General features: G+C 52.9%; 6 protein-coding genes across 6 annotated transcripts; 2 read left to right on the top strand and 4 right to left on the bottom strand.

Moving 5' to 3' along the window:
• Nucleotides 1–1464: 1464 nt before the first annotated feature.
• On the bottom strand, nucleotides 1465–2926 carry QC764_605620 (uncharacterized protein; the record flags this gene model as incomplete). Its single annotated transcript, XM_062949067.1, has 3 exons — nucleotides 2675–2926; nucleotides 2208–2390; nucleotides 1465–2122 (listed from the first exon to the last, which is right to left on the bottom strand). The coding sequence occupies exons 1-3, from the start codon at nucleotides 2788–2790 to the stop codon at nucleotides 1465–1467; spliced, it is 957 nt and encodes a 318-aa protein (XP_062797289.1). The 5' UTR covers nucleotides 2791–2926.
• A 115-nt stretch (nucleotides 2927–3041) lies between these two features.
• Nucleotides 3042–5564, bottom strand: ATP2 (atp2, beta subunit of the F1 sector of mitochondrial F1F0 ATP synthase; the record flags this gene model as incomplete). Its single annotated transcript, XM_062949066.1, has 4 exons — nucleotides 3042–4104; nucleotides 4169–4697; nucleotides 5011–5443; nucleotides 5554–5564. The coding sequence occupies 4 exons, from the start codon at nucleotides 5562–5564 to the stop codon at nucleotides 3410–3412; spliced, it is 1668 nt and encodes a 555-aa protein (XP_062797288.1). The 3' UTR covers nucleotides 3042–3409.
• A 767-nt stretch (nucleotides 5565–6331) lies between these two features.
• On the bottom strand, nucleotides 6332–9352 carry GLC3 (alpha-1,4-glucan branching enzyme; the record flags this gene model as incomplete). Its single annotated transcript, XM_062949065.1, has 5 exons — nucleotides 8589–9352; nucleotides 8406–8530; nucleotides 7451–8358; nucleotides 7059–7394; nucleotides 6332–7004 (listed from the first exon to the last, which is right to left on the bottom strand). Exons 1-5 carry the CDS (start codon nucleotides 8668–8670, stop codon nucleotides 6332–6334), a joined length of 2124 nt encoding a protein of 707 aa, XP_062797287.1. The 5' UTR covers nucleotides 8671–9352.
• On the top strand, nucleotides 9114–11578 carry MCX1 (ATP-binding protein; the record flags this gene model as incomplete). Its single annotated transcript, XM_062949064.1, has 2 exons — nucleotides 9114–10433; nucleotides 10489–11578. The coding sequence occupies exons 1-2, from the start codon at nucleotides 9724–9726 to the stop codon at nucleotides 11576–11578; spliced, it is 1800 nt and encodes a 599-aa protein (XP_062797286.1). The 5' UTR covers nucleotides 9114–9723.
• A 507-nt stretch (nucleotides 11579–12085) lies between these two features.
• CIA1 (Cytosolic iron-sulfur protein assembly protein) lies at nucleotides 12086–13297 on the top strand (the record flags this gene model as incomplete). The annotated part of the gene is made up of 1 exon (XM_062949063.1): nucleotides 12086–13297. One exon carries the CDS (start codon nucleotides 12086–12088, stop codon nucleotides 13295–13297), a length of 1212 nt encoding a protein of 403 aa, XP_062797285.1.
• A 748-nt stretch (nucleotides 13298–14045) lies between these two features.
• TFB1 (RNA polymerase II transcription factor B subunit 1) lies at nucleotides 14046–16031 on the bottom strand (the record flags this gene model as incomplete). Its single annotated transcript, XM_062949062.1, has 1 exon — nucleotides 14046–16031. One exon carries the CDS (start codon nucleotides 16029–16031, stop codon nucleotides 14046–14048), a length of 1986 nt encoding a protein of 661 aa, XP_062797284.1.
• Nucleotides 16032–16563: the final 532 nt, after the last annotated feature.

Genomic DNA, 16563 nt, shown 5'->3' with positions numbered 1-16563 from the left:
GGATGTCGAAAGTATCATCAGAAATCAGGTATCAATTTTGTGGTCAAGATGCAATAAATATTGACGAAGTTGACCATCTCGTATGTTCCCATTTCATCGGTTGTAGGCACAATTTTCGAGCGTCGAATCTCTGATTGTAACTTGCTAGTAACCCTAGAGGTAGATTGGGGGTTTCCAAGGGGTAATGGAACAGATGACCTTACTAACAGTTGGTGGTTGTGTGTATTCCTTGGCCAATGTCTTACAACTGGACAGCAAACATGGATGCGCGAACTGCCAAGTTCTCGGTTTGGGTTGTGGTGAGCTGTGTGTTCGTTATGGTGCTCCTATGGTGCTCCTATGGTGCTTGTTGTATCCAAGGGCCAAATTAGTATCAGTAGGTAATTATTAGGTAATCATAACACTGGCAGCTTCAAGATGCCCCTGTTAGTTGGGGTCGATAGGCTATGATGGATCAATAGATTCTGGCAAACCTATGCTTCTGGGAGAGGCTAACTATATGTTGTTCGACAGCGAGCTGGCTCAAGTCTGCGTCACCAGCTCTCATCACGACACAGGGTTTCCGAGAGAAGTCGGTCGGTAGACATATCATGGCTCTTGATTTAGTTTCCCAATCCAGATTTTGATACTCGGGTAACCGCTAGCCAACATTCGCATGGGGCTGTACACACACATACCTCGGACAATAGACTCCGCTCGAGTAGGTGTAGCACTCAACTTTCCGCCAGTCGATTCCCCGACGGTGACGGCCGAGCGATTTGCGTTAAACCCGAGGGGGAATCTTCATTTTAAACATGGTGTGCCATAAGTTGTCAGAAGTGATAAGCCCACCTTCAATCAATCACGAAGAAAATAAACAGCTTCTCAACCCTACCTGAGTATCGGTGCGTCAAGCATAGGTCAGATAGTCGACAAGAGTCGTTACTTCTCATTGGACAGAGCTGACAACTCTCGACTTAAAGATTCAGCAAAGGAAAGAGCAACCTTCGAGAACCAAGTCAAGTCAAAAATGGCAGGAACGATCGAGTCCCACCATCCGGACAAAACAGGAGCGCAACCCATAACACAGATCCTCAACAAATATCAATGTCCAAGTGGCCTAAGGTGGCGGTCTCGAGCGGTTGCCTCAGTTAACCCATAGTACCTATGTCAGGGCGAAGTCGACCCGTAGCGCTGGCGCCGGCACTGCCTGGTTCGAGTCCGTGGCAAAGCTACTTTTTGGTATTGCATTTTGGGCTATACTTTATTTTCTTAGTTGTTTCTGTTTTGATTCATCGAGCTGCCTACCCTACCGGCCAGCAGCAGCTCTTTTCCCAAACAACCAACACATCACCAAACACTGCTTCATACTCTCCAACCACCCATCGCCTCTTCCACGACCAACATCTCCTCCTATCCCAACCAACACGTCCCCTTCCACGACCAACATCTCCATCCATCTCACCAACACCTCACATCACCCCCCTAAATCCCAAACCACTGCTCACTAGCCGTTAAATTACTCGGAACACTATGCCCCACCCCCTGCGCCCAAATCCCCTGCAACATCCCCTCCGTCCCATAGTTCTCTGTCCTGTAGTTCCTCTCCGGGAAATTCTGCACCGTGCTCGTCGGCGTCTGGCTCAACCCAAACACATTCGTCCACTGCTTGATCGTCTCCTGGTAGTTGTTCGGGTTCAGAGTCCCATCCGCACTGCCATGCCAGACCTGCATCCTGGGTCTAGGACCGGTATACCCTGGGTACATTGCTCTCACCACATTCCCCCTGTCACCCATATAAGCATCCCACGTTTGAAGAGAACAGGAAGGGGGAAACATACCACTGCTCAGCGGAAGCTCTACTCTGCCCCCACTACAACTATTATTCCACTGCGCCACCCCCCCTCCACTACTAACAAAACAACCCGCCGGCACCCCGCTATAAAGCGAAACAGCCCTGATCAAATCAGGATACGCAGCCGCCATGACATTGCTCATCATCCCCCCCGACGAACCCCCCGTGACAAAAACTTTTTCCTTGTCAATGTTGTATTTTTCAATTGCGTAGAGGATCATGTTTGCAATCGCGTGGCTGTCACCACCTCCGTTCCTGACCAAGGATCTCTTCGAGCTCACATCCCAGCTTCGATCGTCAGATTGGGAGGACAAGAGGAGAGAGAGAGAGAGAGAGAGAGAGAGAGAGAGAGAGAGAGAGAGAGAAGACTCACCAACCCCCATTGTTGGGACTGCTAGGCCAGACAGTGACATACCCCTTCCTGTCACTCCCCTGCCTCCAAGGGATCTTTGCATTATTAAAATAACTCGGCCCGGAGCTCTGGCAGGAGTGGATCGCGACAACCAGCGGTCCTTTTCCCTGACCGGACCAGGGCTTGTCGGGGACGTAGACGTGCCTGTTGCCAAATTTATCATCAGCTCCCAAATTTTACCAGACAAAACCCCCCCCCTTCCTTCCCTCCTTTCCGCCTTCATCCTCTGGGTTCCCATCACTCAACTACCTAAACCAAAGTCTCTCACATCCTATTCCCCTCCATGGAAAAAAAAGAAAAAAAGAAAAAAAGAAAAAAGGAGACCACAGCCATCATGACCACGTTAAACAAAGGCTGCTTGGTGGAGGGCCAAAAACAACCCAACCACGCACACCATAAGTAGTGAAGAGACAGAGGAAAAAACTCACATCTGCGGCTTACTAGTAGCATTATTAGGATAAGTCACAGCCGTCAACTGCGCTCCCATAACACCCCCAGCAGCCAGGGCAACAAGCCGGACTAGAGTCGACATCGACCAAGCCATGGCTGACCGTCGGTGATTCAATTGAGGTTGAAACGAAAAGAATAGAGTGGGGAGGATGACGATGATGTCCTCCCAGCAGAAAGAAATCTCCTGCGGCCAAGACCTGTCACTGTATACTCTTTCCCTTACCCGTCCCTCCTACTCACCATCCCCCCATCAATCCCCTTTCCATACCCCCATGATCCCCAGGCCTGGATCGACACCCCGGATTCACATCACATGGTTTAATCCCCGGATATTAACCCCCCAAAGCCCTCCATTCGACGGACTCTTAAAATCCCGTCACCCATACGACAACTGCTCTTTCACAAAGCGCACAGGACGACACAGGCTAAACCTTCATTTACTATTTATCAGCAATCAAAATCTCCCATTGGCCCCACCTTTTATCCCACCACCATGTGTACCAAATCTAATGCCGAGACTTTCACACGCAGACATCAGACGAAATGGAACAGACATAACAACGGGATACACACAGTGATAACGTGGAAAGACTCAATTGATACACAGCTCACAAAAGAAACTTGACTGAGCTAGGGAACTCCCCGGAAACCATTTTCGCTTCTATACACAGGTCGCCGATTCCTTCCCACTTTTACACCTCGCCACCACCAAATTAAGCGCTCGCCTCAAGCTCGGCAAGAATCTTCTCACCCTTGGCGCGGGCGGAAGCAAAGTCACCAACCATGTAGAAAGCACCCTCGGGGAGGTCATCACCCTCACCAGAAAGAATGGCCTTGAAGGAGGCGATGGTGTCCTTGAGGTCGACGAGCTTACCCTCGATACCAGTGAAAACCTGGGCGACAGTGAAAGGCTGGCTCAGGAAACGCTGGATCTTGCGGGCACGCTCGACGGTAAGCTTATCGGCTTCAGAAAGTTCGTCCATACCAAGAATGGCAATGATATCCTGAAGAGACTTGTACTCCTGGAGGATCTGCTGGACACGGGTGGCGGTCTGGTAGTGCTCCTCACCGACAATGCGGGGGTCGAGCATACGAGACTTGGAGTCGAGAGGGTCGACGGCGGGGTAGATACCCAACTCGGAGATACCACGGGACAAGACAGTGGTGGCGTCCAAATGGGCGAAGGTGGTGGCGGGGGCAGGATCAGTCAAATCGTCAGCAGGGACGTAGACGGCCTGGACGGAGGTAATGGAACCCTTGGTGGTGGTGGTGATGCGCTCCTGCATACCACCCATGTCGACGGCGAGGGTGGGTTGGTAACCGACGGCAGAAGGGATACGACCAAGAAGGGCAGATACCTCGGAACCGGCCTGGGTGAAGCGGAAAATGTTGTCAATGAAGAGCAACACTAAGAAGCATCAGGTTAGCGTTTTTCCCGACTCTCCAAGGATTGAGGCATATATATAACTCACCATCCTGACCCTCCTCGTCACGGAAGTACTCAGCGACGGTAAGACCGGTAAGGGCGACACGGGCACGGGCTCCAGGAGGCTCGTTCATTTGACCGAAGACCAGGGCGACCTTGGACTCGCCATCAAGCTGAATGACGGAAGTCTCCTGCATTTCGTGGTACAGATCGTTACCCTCACGGGTACGCTCACCGACACCAGTGAAGACGGAGTAACCACCGTGGGCCTTGGCGATGTTGTTGATGAGCTCCTGAATGAACACAGTCTTGCCGACACCGGCACCACCGAAGAGACCAATCTTTCCACCACGGGCGTAGGGGGCGAGGAGGTCGACGACCTTGATACCGGTAACGAGAATCTCGGCGGTGGTGGACTGCTCAATGAACTCGGGAGCCTCGGCGTGAATGGGGAGGCGCTTGTCAGTCTTGATGGGTCCACGCTCGTCGATCGGGTCACCGGTGACGTTCATGATACGACCAAGAGTGGCAGGGCCGACACTAGCAAACGTCAGTTGGGTGTCCCCGATCATACTCTGTTGTCCTTGTCGTCAAATAAACTCACGGGATGGTGATGGGAGCACCGGCTGTGACATGGTTAGCTGTCTGATATTGGACATGCTGGTGTAGTTGAGGGTAAAAAACTCACTATCAACGGCCTTGGCGCCGCGAACCAGACCCTCGGTACCTAAATAGCGTCTCAGAAAATAGTCCAACAACTGCCGGATATAGCGGAAACCAACCGTCCATGGCAATACATCTCACGACGTTCTCGCCGAGATGTTGCTGTGCGGGCTGTCAGTACACGTGTGTGGTTGGTGGGATGTGGAGGTGGGAGTCTTGGCGTACCGCGACCTCGAGGACAAGCTTGTTGCCACCGTTTTGGGTCTCAAGGGCGTTGAGAATGGGGGGGAGCTTCTCGGTGTCGAACTTGACTGTGGGCAGGGGGTCAGCGACAATGATCTCGGGGACGACATTGTCAAGATTGTTTTTGCTGGGTGGTGTTGCGGTTACTAACCATCGACGACGGCACCTGTTGGTTGGGAGAGACATGGTTAGCTGAATTTTCCCGGATTGTCCCACCTCTAGTGTGGGCGCATGCTTGTGGTCTGGCCGGTCGAGCTTACCGATGACCTGGTAGATCTTGCCATCACCAACACCGGCCGTGCTGGCGAATCTGCTGAGGGCAGGGGTTCTGAAGTTGAGGGGGGCCGGGCGAACGGCGCGACGAGTCGCCGCCGCGAAGGAGGGACGAGCCGTCCGGGCGAAGGCGGAAATGCCGCTGTTGAGGGGGAGGGCAGAAGAGCCTTGGGTTAGTTCTCAATTAACCTCGATTGGGGATCGGGAAGCCGACGACAGGGAGAGTCCATGGCTGGATCAGCAGCAACTCACCTCTTGAACATCTTGACGATGGTAAGGGCGGACTTGGATGGTGGATGTGCAAGGCAGAGAGAATGGCTTGGAGGAGGAAGAAAACGGGTTCGAAAATCTCTCGATGAGCTTTCGGCTAGAAGCTGCGGAGCTCCATCTTTCCACGTGACCTGACGGATTCCAAGTTTGGAGCTTTTTGACTGAGCGGACCCACATTTTCTCGACAGCACCAGCCATTCTGTTGGCTTCCAGCTCTTCCCTTCTTTCCTTTCCCCGATCTCTCACGAACCTGTCGAGGTCTTTCCCCTCACCACTGTAACTATCTAGCAGGTGATGGTCCGTGGTCCCCCGCTCTTGGGCCAATCCTTTTGCAATTTTCAAGGGGAGCTCTGGACCTGATTGGACTATTGCATCATGGCAGTTGCATATTCTTTTGGGCGTTGGTTTCCCCTCAATGGCCGTTGCCAATCCTGAGAACTGTCCCGCTGCTGTTGAGATGGCTTACCGGGACGTCCCGGGATGGAGCCCCTGGAGCTGATTGGGTTTTGGCTGAACTCAATTGACAGCTTGGATCCTCGCACGAACGAAGCTCCTCCCACTCAAGACTTTTGAAACATAACACACCAATTGCTCAATGTACATTCTCATACATTTTTGTGTGAACCTGTCTATCTTTGGGGATTTTCCCATCCGCTTTTACAAGAAAATATCTACAACAAGAATATGCCTCCAACACCTTTTGATAACCCAGTATTTAAAAGCCACCTAACCGGGTGACCCAAGACACCGCCTGCTGCAGTCAGTGACCGTTGGGAGTGGTGGTCGACTCCAAAGCAAAGACCAGAGCAGTCCTGCAAGGGAGGTAGATATGAGTGCAGTTCCTCCGGTGGTTCCACTCCAGAGGCTCGGTGAAGAACCGTGTGTTCGAGTCGACTCTGCTAAAGCCGCCGTGCTCCTTGGTGTCAGAGTCGAGCACAACCCTATATGTGCCTGCGACATCGACACCGATGCGGTAGTTCTCAAAGCTCTGTGTTGGGTGGAAGTTGAAAGCAAACACCACGCCAGCCCGCTCAAAGACGATGACCTTGTCACCCTCGTGCTTGAGGGAGATGTACGCCTGGGGAGCATGCAGCCAGCCATACTTGTTCTCGCACAAGTTCATGGAGCGGTCAAAGTTGTTGAGGAACTGATACCGAAGGAGGCGGTCCTCGGTCAGGTTCAGCTGGCGGCGAGCATACCAGAAAGAGTTCTGATTGCCCTCGCGGGGGAAGTCCAACCACTCGGGGTGACCAAACTCGTTGCCCTCAAAGTTGAGGTAACCCTCGCCTCCGAGAGCATGGGTCAACAGACGGATCATCTTGTGCAAGGCCATACCGCGGTCAATAACCGGGGTCAATGGGGTGAGCGTAGACATATGGGTGTAGAGCTCAGCGTCGCACAGATGCATCATGAGAGACTTGTCACCGACAAGACTAGAGTAGAGTTAGCATCAAAATAGCAAATCTCTTGGGTGAGGAGAAACGTACGCTTGATCGTGACTCTCGGCATAGGCGATCGTCTTTTCGCCGTGGCGGCGGTTGGTGAGGGTGAAGGTAATGTTGCCAATGTCCCACTCCTCATCCTTCTTCTCCTTGAGGATCTTGATCCACATGTCGGGAATGGCCATGGCAAGTCTGTAGTCGAAGCCAACACCACCCAGTGAGAGTGGCAGACAAAGCGCCGGCATGCCAGAGACATCCTCAGCAACCGTGATGACGTCAGGGTAGAGTTCGTGAAGCAGTTCGTTGGCCAACATGAGGTAGACAACAGCCTCCTCGTCGACATCAGCACCAAAGTACTCATGGTAACCACCCGAGAAGCCGCTGTTAAGTGTCGGTCAATGACTGCCACGGGGTTAGGGATAGGCTCTAAGACTTACGTTCCAATACCGTGATGAAGGTAAAGCATGCTAGTAACACCGTCGAACCGGAATCCATCAAAGTGGTACTCGTCCATCCAGAATCTCAAGTTGCTCAAGAGGAATCTGAGCACCTCATGGTGGCCATAGTTGAACAGTCTGCTGTCCCAGAGCTCGTGCTTTCCTTTGGCACCCGCGTGGAAGTACTGGTGGTCTGTGCCATCAAACTCATTCAGGCCGTCCAGGACGTTCTTGGAAGCGTGACTGTGAACAACATCGAGAAGAACAACGAGTCCCAGGCTGTGAGCCGTGTCGACCAACTCCTTCAGGTCCTCAGGCGGGCCATATCTGCTGCTGGCGGCGAAGAAGTTGTTGACCTGGTAGCCGAAGCTGGCATAGTAGGCGTGTTCCATGATGGCCATGAGCTGGATGGCGTTGTAACCCAGGCTCTTGATGCGTGGGAGCATGTTCTTGGTGAATTCCTTGTAGGTGGTAACCCTGAGCTCTGGTGACGAGATACCGACATGGGCTTCGTAGATCCTCAAGCTCTCTGGCCTCTTGGGCCTCTGGTGCTTGAAAGAGTACCTCTCAGAGGCGGGGGGGTTCCAGAACCGAGCATCGTAGGCGGGCGAGACGGAGAGATCCTGGGTGACATACTTGATCCAAGCCGGTAGTCTGTCGATCCACTGCCCGTCTGGGAGCTCAAGAGAGATCTTGATCTTGGAGTTGTGGGGGATGGCAGCTTTGCCGTCAGAGGTGGGAGGAATGGTGATCTCAAAGACACCAAAGTCGTTCCTCGTCATGCGATGGGCATTGCGGTCCCAGTTGTTGAATTCACCAATGACAGCTGCCTGTTTGGCATTGGGTGCCCATTCCTTGTAGTAGATGCTGCCGTCGTCATTTTGATGGATGCCAAACGTGTCGGCGCCCTGGGATGGTCAGTAAAGTCCCTGTCATTGGCAGTGGTGGATCATACCTTGCTGAACTTGTCCAGACCACCTTCGGTCTTCTCAATCTTCTTGATCCATTCTTGAGCCTTGTCAAAGCGTCTCTTCAACGCAGGCTTGAATGGCTCAAGATAGGGATCGAGGGCAACCACGCCTGATTCATGTCAGCTTCACTGCCAGTCCATATCTTGGCATGTTGGGATAGGACGTACCAGTTCCATCATTGGGGATGTTACCAGCGGTATGACCATTCTTGGCCAGGGTGTTGGACGATTCAAGAGCAACGGGATCCATCTTGTTTGATGAAAATTTGTGAATTGAAGAGTACCTCAAACAGGAATATCAAATCGCCTCGTAGGGTGCTTCTTAGCGTGACTTGAAGGAGGGGCAGCCAGCTGACGCTTCCGGGACAAGCTATCAAGACGAGAACGCTTTCAAATTGTTGCTAGGGTGGGAAGAAGACGTCGAGGAGAGAAACGAAAGATTGGGCTCTCGCTGGATTCGACACAGATATAGATGGTGTGTTCTGGGAAGATGTGGTGTGAGGTTGATAAAAGCCCAAAGGGGTCTTTCAGTTGGTATGTAGATGCTAATTACATCATTGGAGCCCCTCCTAGTGCAGCCCAATACAACCCACCAGTGGGCAGGGGCTCCACGCCTGGTGCAAACCCAGCGTGTATTTGTATGCGTGTATTGCCTGCAGCAATGCCCCTTTCTGTGCCGTGCCCGTTGGGAGCCAAAACTCATGCGCCATTCATCTGTGACCAGCCCCTGGAGGGAAGCCTGAAGCCCGCTTATCGCAGAGATGCAGCAGTCCGACCAGTCCAGCCCACGCCAGCCGAAGTTCGGACAAGAAGAGATAGAGAGGGGGAGCTGATATCGACGCCATGACCCGATTCGCCTCCTTCTGGCTGAGCTAGGTTTGGTGGGGTCTTTGCTAAGATGACACTGACACTGCCACTGACGAGCACTGACGGGCAGACAAGGAGGGGAGCTTTCCGGAGCTCAGGTGGAGGTGGAGAGCTCTCTCCAACAAGACATGGGAGATGCGCGACGCGCGGGCGGTGGTCGGTGCTTCTCCCCCGCTCTCCGGGTCATCCAGGTGCTCTAACCACCGGTGCCATTGTCTCACGGGCTAGCACCATGATGTGTGCCATCACAAACACTCTCTTCTCGGTTTTTCTCCATCCTGACTGATACCGGCAAACCTCTTGTTACTAAAACATTCTTAAATCACCTACGCCTCTTCCTGACCCTTACCGTCCGTGCTCCGACCCCTACCACGTACGCCGATCGCACCCGCGAGCTGCCTTCTCCCGAGCATGACAGTAGCTCAAGCACACCATCATGTTGGTCTTGACTAGACCGCTGGCGCCTCTATGCGCAACACGGCGATTTGCCCGGCTTCGGAGCCCAGCCTATTCAACCTCGAGCATCCTCCTCGCCTCCCCCCGCCGATCTAGTTACTTCAACTCGGGCTTCACGTCAAGCTACGATCCGACACAGGACACCGGCCGCGGTCCCATCTTCTCCAAGTCCAAGTTTGGCGTCCCCCAGTTCTACCCCCGAGATCTGAAAAAGAGGGTAGACGATTACGTGGTGGGCCAGGACCGGGCGAAGAAGACCATCTGCTCCGTCATCTTCAACCACTACCAAGGGCTCCGGCGGCGTCAACACCACGAGCTGCAGGATCAACATCTGAGGGAAAAGATTCAGAGACAAAAGTTTGCTCAGGACCGCGAGATTTTTGAGCGCACAGGTTACAGCGCGCCTGTACACCCTGTCGAAGGTGGGCGAAGGCACTCTCATCGTTCTGCTTATGCTCCCAAATCGTGGCGGCAGCAGACTAACATCCGCCATGTTGCTGAAGACGAATTTCCCGGTCACCACGAGTCCGTACGGGGCACCCACAACGAAGTTCTCGAAGACCCATTTGAGGCACCCTCGGACAACTTTTACATTCAGGAGGACATGACGGTGCCAAACCATGTCAAGATTGACAAGAGTAACCTGCTCTTGATTGGTCCTACGGGCGTGGGAAAGACGTATATCTTGGAGTGAGTTCACTTCTTTGCTGATGTAGAATTGGGCCCCTTGCTTACAGCCGTGCAGAACCCTCAGCAAAAAACTCAACGTCCCCTTCACCATCAGCGACTGCAACTCCTTCACCCAAGCAGGCTACATCGGCCAAGACGTCGAATCCTGCATCGAGCGTCTCCTCATCGAAGCCAACTACGACGTTAAGGCCGCCGAGCATGGAATCATTGTCCTCGACGAGTTTGACAAGATCGCTAGAAAAGAAACCGTCAACGGAAGAGACGTAGGCGGAGAGGGTGTTCAGCAAGCATTGCTGAAGCTGGTAGAAGGCACCAAGGTCACCATCACTGTCAAGGACAACCGGCCCTCCCGCACGCAAAACCAGCCCCCCACCGGTTACGGATCAACCACACCACCACAAGCGCCCCCATCGGGGAAAGTCGACCAGTACACCATTGATACCACCAACATTCTGTTTGTTTTCTGTGGCGCCTTTGTAGGGCTGGATAAAACCGTTCTGAGGAGGGTATCCAAACCCTCCATCGGGTTCGGTTCAGAAATCCGAGGCGGGAGGTCATTCTCCTCGACAAACAGTCTGAAGGATATCCTTCCTCTGGAATCCTACCGCCATCTCCCTCACCAACCAATCTTTGAATCCAACTTCACTCCCCTCGACCTAACCACACCCGCGGATCTCCAAGCCTTTGGCTTTATCCCCGAGCTCATTGGCAGGTTGCACAACATCTGCGCGCTTAGTCCACTCTCTCTCGAAGAGCTCTATCGCATCTTGACTGAACCAAGAAATAGCCTCGTGGCGCAATACACGGCCCTGTTTGAAACCTACCCTAGCAAGCTGTTCTTCACCCGGTCGGCACTGTACGCCATCGCGGAAAGGGCAGCGAAGAACGAGACGGGGGCGAGAGGGCTGAAGATGGAGATGGAGAGGGTGTTGGCGGAGCCGATGTACGATGCGCCGACGCCGTATGTGCTCATTACGGAGGCTTGCGTGAAGGGGGAGGAGAAGGCGGGGTATTGGGGGAAGGATGGGAAGATGGAGGTGGAGAGGAGGATTAGGGAGGAGGACGAGAGGATGGTGAGTGGGGGGGTGGAGGTGAGGTTGTCGGCTGAGGAGGCGAGGGAGGCGGCTGGGTTGGGGAGTGCATAAGTACATAGTTTGATATTCAAGGCGTTTTGGGTATGGGATGGGATGGGATGGGATGGGATGAGGGTTTGGGTCTTTTAGTTTGGGCAACATTCAGGGACGGACCGAGGTGAGAACAGTAAACAGCATATTTTGATAGCAGCATTCTGGTTTATTAGGGATAGCGATTTTGAGTAATATATGAAAGAGAATGATTTGTCTTATCTTAACTGGGGAGCCATACAGTTAGTTATGTTGACTGTTCTGATTGCAACCATCATCCAGGGAAGCTCTCGGTGTAAGTGGGGCTCTCAGCGGGATCGGAGCTGGTGGCCGTAATTCTGCCAGTGAGGGGCGCTTTTTGGAGGGGCACTCTTTACTAGTCAACAGTCACAACCGCGATGGACATTAGGTGACAGATTTATACTTTTTTTTTGGTAAGATTATTTCCTCCTCCTCCAGCTCTACCATATTACTCACCGTTCCCTTTTCTAGCTATCAATTCCCCATCTCCAGACCACAACCGCAACAATGCCACCACCACCAATACAACTCCTCCCGCTAGCAACCTTCACTCCCGACCTCTACACCCGCGCCTGGCAATCAACCCCCCACCCCTCCCTCCCCCTCCTAGCAACAACCCACGACAAGACCGTCACCGTGTTTTCCCTCGCGACCTTTTCAAAGCACTCGTCCCTCACGGGGGGTCACAGCCGCTCCATCCGATCTTGCGCCTGGCAACCTTCCTCTTCCTCTCAAACCCTACGTCTCGTAACCGGCAGTTTTGACTCCACGGCCGGGATCTGGACTTACAACCCTGCTGCCACACTCGAAAAACCCATCGGTCAAGGGGAGGAGGAGGAGGAAGAGGAGGAGGAAGAATGGGAATTCACCCTCGTGCTCGAAGGCCACGAAAACGAAGTCAAGTCGTTAAGTTTTAGTCCGTCGGGACAGTATCTATCTACTTGCAGTAGGGATAAATCGATTTGGATATGGGAGCACTTATCGGGAGGGGAGGATGGAGAGGAGGATGAGGATTGGGAGACGGTTGCTGTTTTAAGTGAGCATGATGGGGATGTGAAAACTGTGGCTTTTGCGCCGGGTTTTAAACAGGGGAAGAGGCATGATGGGAGGAGGTATGGGAGTGATTGTTTGGCTAGTGGGAGTTATGATGATACGGTTAGGGTTTGGAGGGAGGATCAGGATGGGGAGTGGGGGTGTGTGAGTGTGCTGGAGGGGGGGGTTGGGACTGTTTGGGGGGTTGAGTGGGAGAAAAGGGAGAGGGAAAATGGGAGGTATCAGAGGTTGATGACTGCTGGGGCGGAGGGGGGGGTAAAAGTTTGGGAACTCAAGGAGGAGGAGGGGGAGGAAGAGGAGGGGGATAGTAGGTGGGGAGGGGTGCCGAATAGGATGAGGCAGAGTTTGAGGGAGGAGTGGGAGGTTAAGGGGGTGTTGCCGAGGGTTCACACCAGGGAGATTTACTCGGTTGGTTGGAGTGGGGAGAGTGGATTGGTGGCTACGACGGGGGGGGATGGGTTGTTGGTTGTTTATGAGGAGGATGAAGAGACAAATGAGTGGAAGGTTAGGGCGAAGGTGGAGGCTGCGCATGGGCCGTATGAGGTTAATCATGTTACTTGGTGTAGGAGGTTTGATAAGGGGGCGGAGGGGAGGCACGAGGAGATGTTGGTTACGACGGGGGATGATGGGGTTGTGAGGGCTTGGGAGGTGAGGATAGGGGAGTAGATGGAGGGTGGTTGGAAGTGATGGGAATAGAGAATAATAACAAGCTAAGCTTGAGACCATGTATGCTGTTTTGTGGTGAGGTGTTGGGCTGAAGCATGGTCAGGGTCGCGCTTTCCTTTTTTGTTACTGTGGGTTGCTCCTTCCGTGTTATGAACACCGCACCAGCTACTCCTTCCTTGACTGACACTTGCTGCTCCTTCCCTCACAGGGTTATAGATGCCAAGTTTGCTCCTGACTTTCAATCGGGGACGCCCGAGGAGGGGTGGTATGGCGCAGTGGTATGAGGGGACGCCCAATTATTCCTGCCCATTCCACCTAACAAAGGGATGTAAGGCGACGCTGGTGATGGTTGAAGGACCCCACGAGTTCGAAACTTGAGGCGAACAAACCAGAACTCTTTTCCACCCAAGAGAGATGTAAGGCGACGCTGGTAATTGTGGCAAGGACTCTGGGGTTCTCTGACACTTGAGGCAAATAAACCCGAACTCGAACCCTCTTTTTTTCATTTTTTTCATTTTCGTTTTTACGACTTTTTCAGTTAACAATATGCCCTGGATTAACAATTCGAAAAACAAATCCAATTTAGCTCTTGTCTCCTGTTCTAAAAACAGCAATGTATGGTATCGATGCTTGTCAAAGAGTATATTACACCCGCTTCACCCGCTGCCACCGTTGTCTGTTTGTTTTGTCTGCAATCTTGAATATCCCAATCTATCCCCCCTAAGCTGTCCTGTCTCCCAGTTCTGCTCTATCTCCCCCTCCCACTCTGTTCCCAAACCCGCTCCGCAATCTTCAATCCAGCCAACGTCTGCTCAAACAAGCCAAGCACATCCTCCCTCCCCCCTCTAATCTTGGGCCTCTTCCCCTTGACGCCCGTCTTTTTGAACCTGGCGAACGCCTCGTCTATTACCTGCTGTTCCCTCTCCCTTCTTAGCTTCTCGGCCTCTTCCGCCAGGGCCTCTATTCTTTCGCGTGATTTCCCCAGGGCGTCGACGTAATACCTCAGTTCTTGCTGGTTGGCGTTTTTGTCTGAGAAGGTGTTGTAAAATTGGCGGAGGAATTCAACAGTGGAGGCGTTGGTGAGGTAGCATTGGTGTGATATCGAGGCTGGGATTGTCAGTGGTTCGGCGGGGAGGGTAGTTCCTGATGAGGTGGTTATGCCAGAGGAGGACAAGGAGGTGTTTTCTGCTTGGCGTTTCTTCAGTGAAGACAAGATTTGGTTTTTGGCTGCTAACCGGGCGTTGTGGGAGCCGATGTGAGGTGTGGTTGTGACGTGGGGAGTGGTAGGGTCAGCGTTGGCCTCGTCATCGGAGTCGTCGTTGACACCTATGCCTTTTCGTAGATCGAGACCTCCTGAGGGGTCCTCGTCTACCATGTCGAGGTCTGCTTGGACTTCGAATAACACACCCGTGGGGTCTTGTTGGGCAAACAAGGCCTGGTCGGTGGCGTTGGTGGAGTTGGGTTGGGCAGTGTGGGTGTTGGTGGGAAATAAGGCAGACTGCTCCTTGAGGTTGAGAATGATGCGAGAAGAAGGGGTTTCGCCCCTGAGATCGCGGAGAGTGAGTTCCTCTATGGTGCGGGTGTCATCTGGGATGCCATTGGGACCGGCCGAGGGATCCAAGTCTGAGGGGGCAACGTCGGCCATGATTTTCTCAGATATGGAGTTGAGAGTTCGGATGATGGGGACGTTGGCTCTGGGACGCATCTCGACATCTTTTCTGTTGCCGGATTTGAAACCGCCTTGGTTTTCTTCGTTGGCGTTGATGTCGATTATGTGTGGGAGTTGCTGGGCAGCGTTGATTTTGCTGGTGAAGCCCATGTCGTTGGGAGCGTTCAGATACTTGTCGAAGAGAGGCTCGGTGTTGTCGATGTCGGTCACACGCTCGCCGCGGAGTTTCTTGCAGAGCTTGCTCAGGAAGAATTTGGACCAGAAGGTGGCCACCGAGACCTTTGGGACATTTTCGTTGTATATCCTCCTCACTAGAGGATGTTGGTGAAGGATGGTTTGAATTTGTTCTGGATTCAGACTGAGCTTGACCTCGCCGTCTTCGGTTCGTGGTTTTATTGTAGACAGCACATTGTATGCGCCCTTCTTCTGGTTGACTTCGATAGCATGAGCCCTAAGCAGACCAATACGGGTGGACCAAAACTGAGCATCAAAAGCAGCATCTGATATTGATGGCGGTTTCAATGAGAGCGCCTGTGCATACGTCTGGGCCAGATCGTCGTCCTTGTTTAACAGAGACCGCTGAAGCTCGAGATCTGCTTTTAACGCATTGTCGTCAAACCAGCGAACAGTTGGGCCCTTGGAGTTGACAGTGCTGGCGAACGACATGGCCGCCGAGGCACCAGCCCCGTTGGCATCGGCCTGGGGGTTGCCGATAGGCTTGGGAACACTGGGATCATTGCCGCGCAGTTCAGATAGAATTTGTGATAACAGAGCTTTGATGGCATTGGCTTCTGCGCGGGCATCTGTCGGCGATGTAAACTGGAAGAGAAAGGCCGCTCCTGCTTGTCCTTCCTCTGTGGTCTTGGGCTTCTCAATCACCTTGAGAATAACCTTGGGCGCCGTGTCTGGCGTCTGCTGCAAGTTCAAGATCCTTTCCAAAGCCAGAGATACCGTAGGCGGGCCATTCGCAGGCAACGGCGACCAGATCAGGAATTTCTTGTCTTCTGTCAAGGTGAGGACGCCATCTTTTTTCTTGTAGGTCGCCCTTCCCTGAGGGAGCTCCATCACGGAGAGCCAGACTGCCTCACTGCCAACTCGACTCTGGGTTCCTTGTCAGGTTTTATAATTGCTGTATCAAGCGACTATGTGTCATAGAGTGTCACTCTCTCGCGACTGAGAGTGACGGATGGATAGATTGATGAATGTGTGGCGGTGTGAATGGCGCAGTTGAAGTCGATATTAAAGGTTGGCTGGACTTTGAATTGACGAAACCTCCAGGCAACGGCGTCGATGCCAAGCCACACTAATTATAAAATCCGGGTGCTCCGTGCCCCAGAGTTGCTCTCGGCTCCGCAGATTTTCTTGGGGACGCGCCCGGGCCCCGGAGCGGCGTTAAGTCCCGGGATCCAACATCCAGTTTGAGCCCAATTTGAAATTCACATCTAGACGTCTTCTGGAACAGGTGGTGGGAACAATCCCTGCGATGAGATGAAATTGGACGGCCTACCCTGCTGCTAGTAGTTGATGACAGCCTTGGGTTGAGGTAGTACCAACTCTTTTAAGTACCGAATAAAGAGAAACTTGGAAGAGAAAAAAG

The sequence above is a fragment of the Podospora pseudoanserina genome, chromosome 6, assembly GCF_035222485.1.
Source record: "Podospora pseudoanserina strain CBS 124.78 chromosome 6, whole genome shotgun sequence".
Classification (NCBI taxonomy): domain Eukaryota; kingdom Fungi; phylum Ascomycota; class Sordariomycetes; order Sordariales; family Podosporaceae; genus Podospora; species Podospora pseudoanserina.
The sequence above is the reverse complement of the archived record's forward strand: the minus strand, read 5'-3'. Positions and strand labels throughout refer to the sequence as shown.